Source organism: Etheostoma cragini, chromosome 22 (genome assembly GCF_013103735.1).
Source record: "Etheostoma cragini isolate CJK2018 chromosome 22, CSU_Ecrag_1.0, whole genome shotgun sequence".
Classification (NCBI taxonomy): domain Eukaryota; kingdom Metazoa; phylum Chordata; class Actinopteri; order Perciformes; family Percidae; genus Etheostoma; species Etheostoma cragini.
The window spans coordinates 2,221,329-2,222,518 of record NC_048428.1 but is presented as its reverse complement, the minus strand read 5'-3'; the positions used below and the strand labels follow the sequence as shown (position 1 = coordinate 2,222,518).

The 1,190-nt window shown below is 46.1% G+C and overlaps 1 protein-coding gene across 1 annotated transcript in view; it reads left to right on the top strand.

Annotated features, from left to right (window-relative positions):
- The window catches only part of klf6a (Kruppel-like factor 6a), a 4,465-nt gene extending 3,489 nt beyond the window's left edge, over nucleotides 1-976 (top strand). Inside the window, exons 3-4 of the mRNA XM_034862404.1 lie at nucleotides 36-159; nucleotides 764-976. Of these exons, the coding sequence (XP_034718295.1) occupies nucleotides 36-159; nucleotides 764-815 (176 nt within the window). The 3' untranslated portion in view covers nucleotides 816-976. The remainder of the gene's footprint in view (nucleotides 1-35; nucleotides 160-763) is intronic.
- Nucleotides 977-1,190: the final 214 nt, after the last annotated feature.

Here is a 1,190-nt window from a genome sequence, read left to right as displayed (position 1 = left end):
CCCCCCCCCCCCCCCCCGTCTTGTTTGTTCTGCAGGTGAAAAGCCTTACAGGTGTTCATGGGAGGGCTGCGAGTGGCGTTTTGCACGAAGCGACGAGTTGACCAGACACTTCAGGAAGCACACTGGGGCAAAGCCATTTAAATGCAGTCACTGTGACAGGTAAGACAGCACAATCTGCAAGTAACGTCACTGCCCCCCCCTTCACACAGATCCCAGGCATGCACTCGTGACGTGCACCACTGTTGGTGTGATCTATTTGTTTTGCCAACCAGATAAGAATGCCTGTCTGAGACACTGAGAGCAACAAAACAACAGAGCTAGATATCAGGACCAGCCTCGATAATCCAGTATCGGCTGCAGTTTACGATTCTTTTCGATGTTAAATTATCTGTCGATTTTATTTTCTTCTTTAATTGATTAGCTGTTAGGTCTATGAAATGTCAGGAAATTGTGAAAAATGTCGCCCTGTGTCTACTAACGCCCTAAGATGACGTCCACAGCTCAAATATTTTCCATTAAATGTCCAAGAGGAGTGAAGGAACTAAAGCAAATTCACATTCAAGAAGCTGGAATCAAAGAATTTCCATTTTCTTTCATAAGAAAACTAATAAATTGCTTATGACATGACGTACTTGGCAATTAATTTAATCTTTTGAGTCATTCAGTCGAGGAATCTGTGCAGCTTTAATCAGGAGGTCATTGACCAGCTGTCCATCTTTGCATTGTGACTGACTTCCTCCCCCCCTCCCCCCTCTGTCCCCAGATGTTTCTCCAGGTCTGACCATCTGGCTCTTCACATGAAGAGACACGTCTAGGGCAGGCCGAGCTTCAACCGAGCAACGCAGAGAAGAGGAAAGATTGAAAGGAGGAATTGAGGGAAAAAAGAAAAAAAAAAGAAGAAGCAAACGCCGTCTCCCGACCAGTCTCTTGGTTGAACTGTCCCAGAACAGAGTGGCGGGAGTGTGTTCCAGCCAAAGCATGCCGTTTTTGCACCATACTGAAACCCAGTGCCTCCGGGACCTCTCGTTGGAGAAAGGCGCTCTGAAGGTTGTCCGTTGCAACAGAAAGGAAGATTGAGATTGAGGACTTACAACACACACAAAAAAGAAGATAAAAGACACAAACAAAAAGGCTGAATGATTTGTATGTATGGAGCATGATGGTTTTTTTTTGGGGGGGGGGGGGGGGGG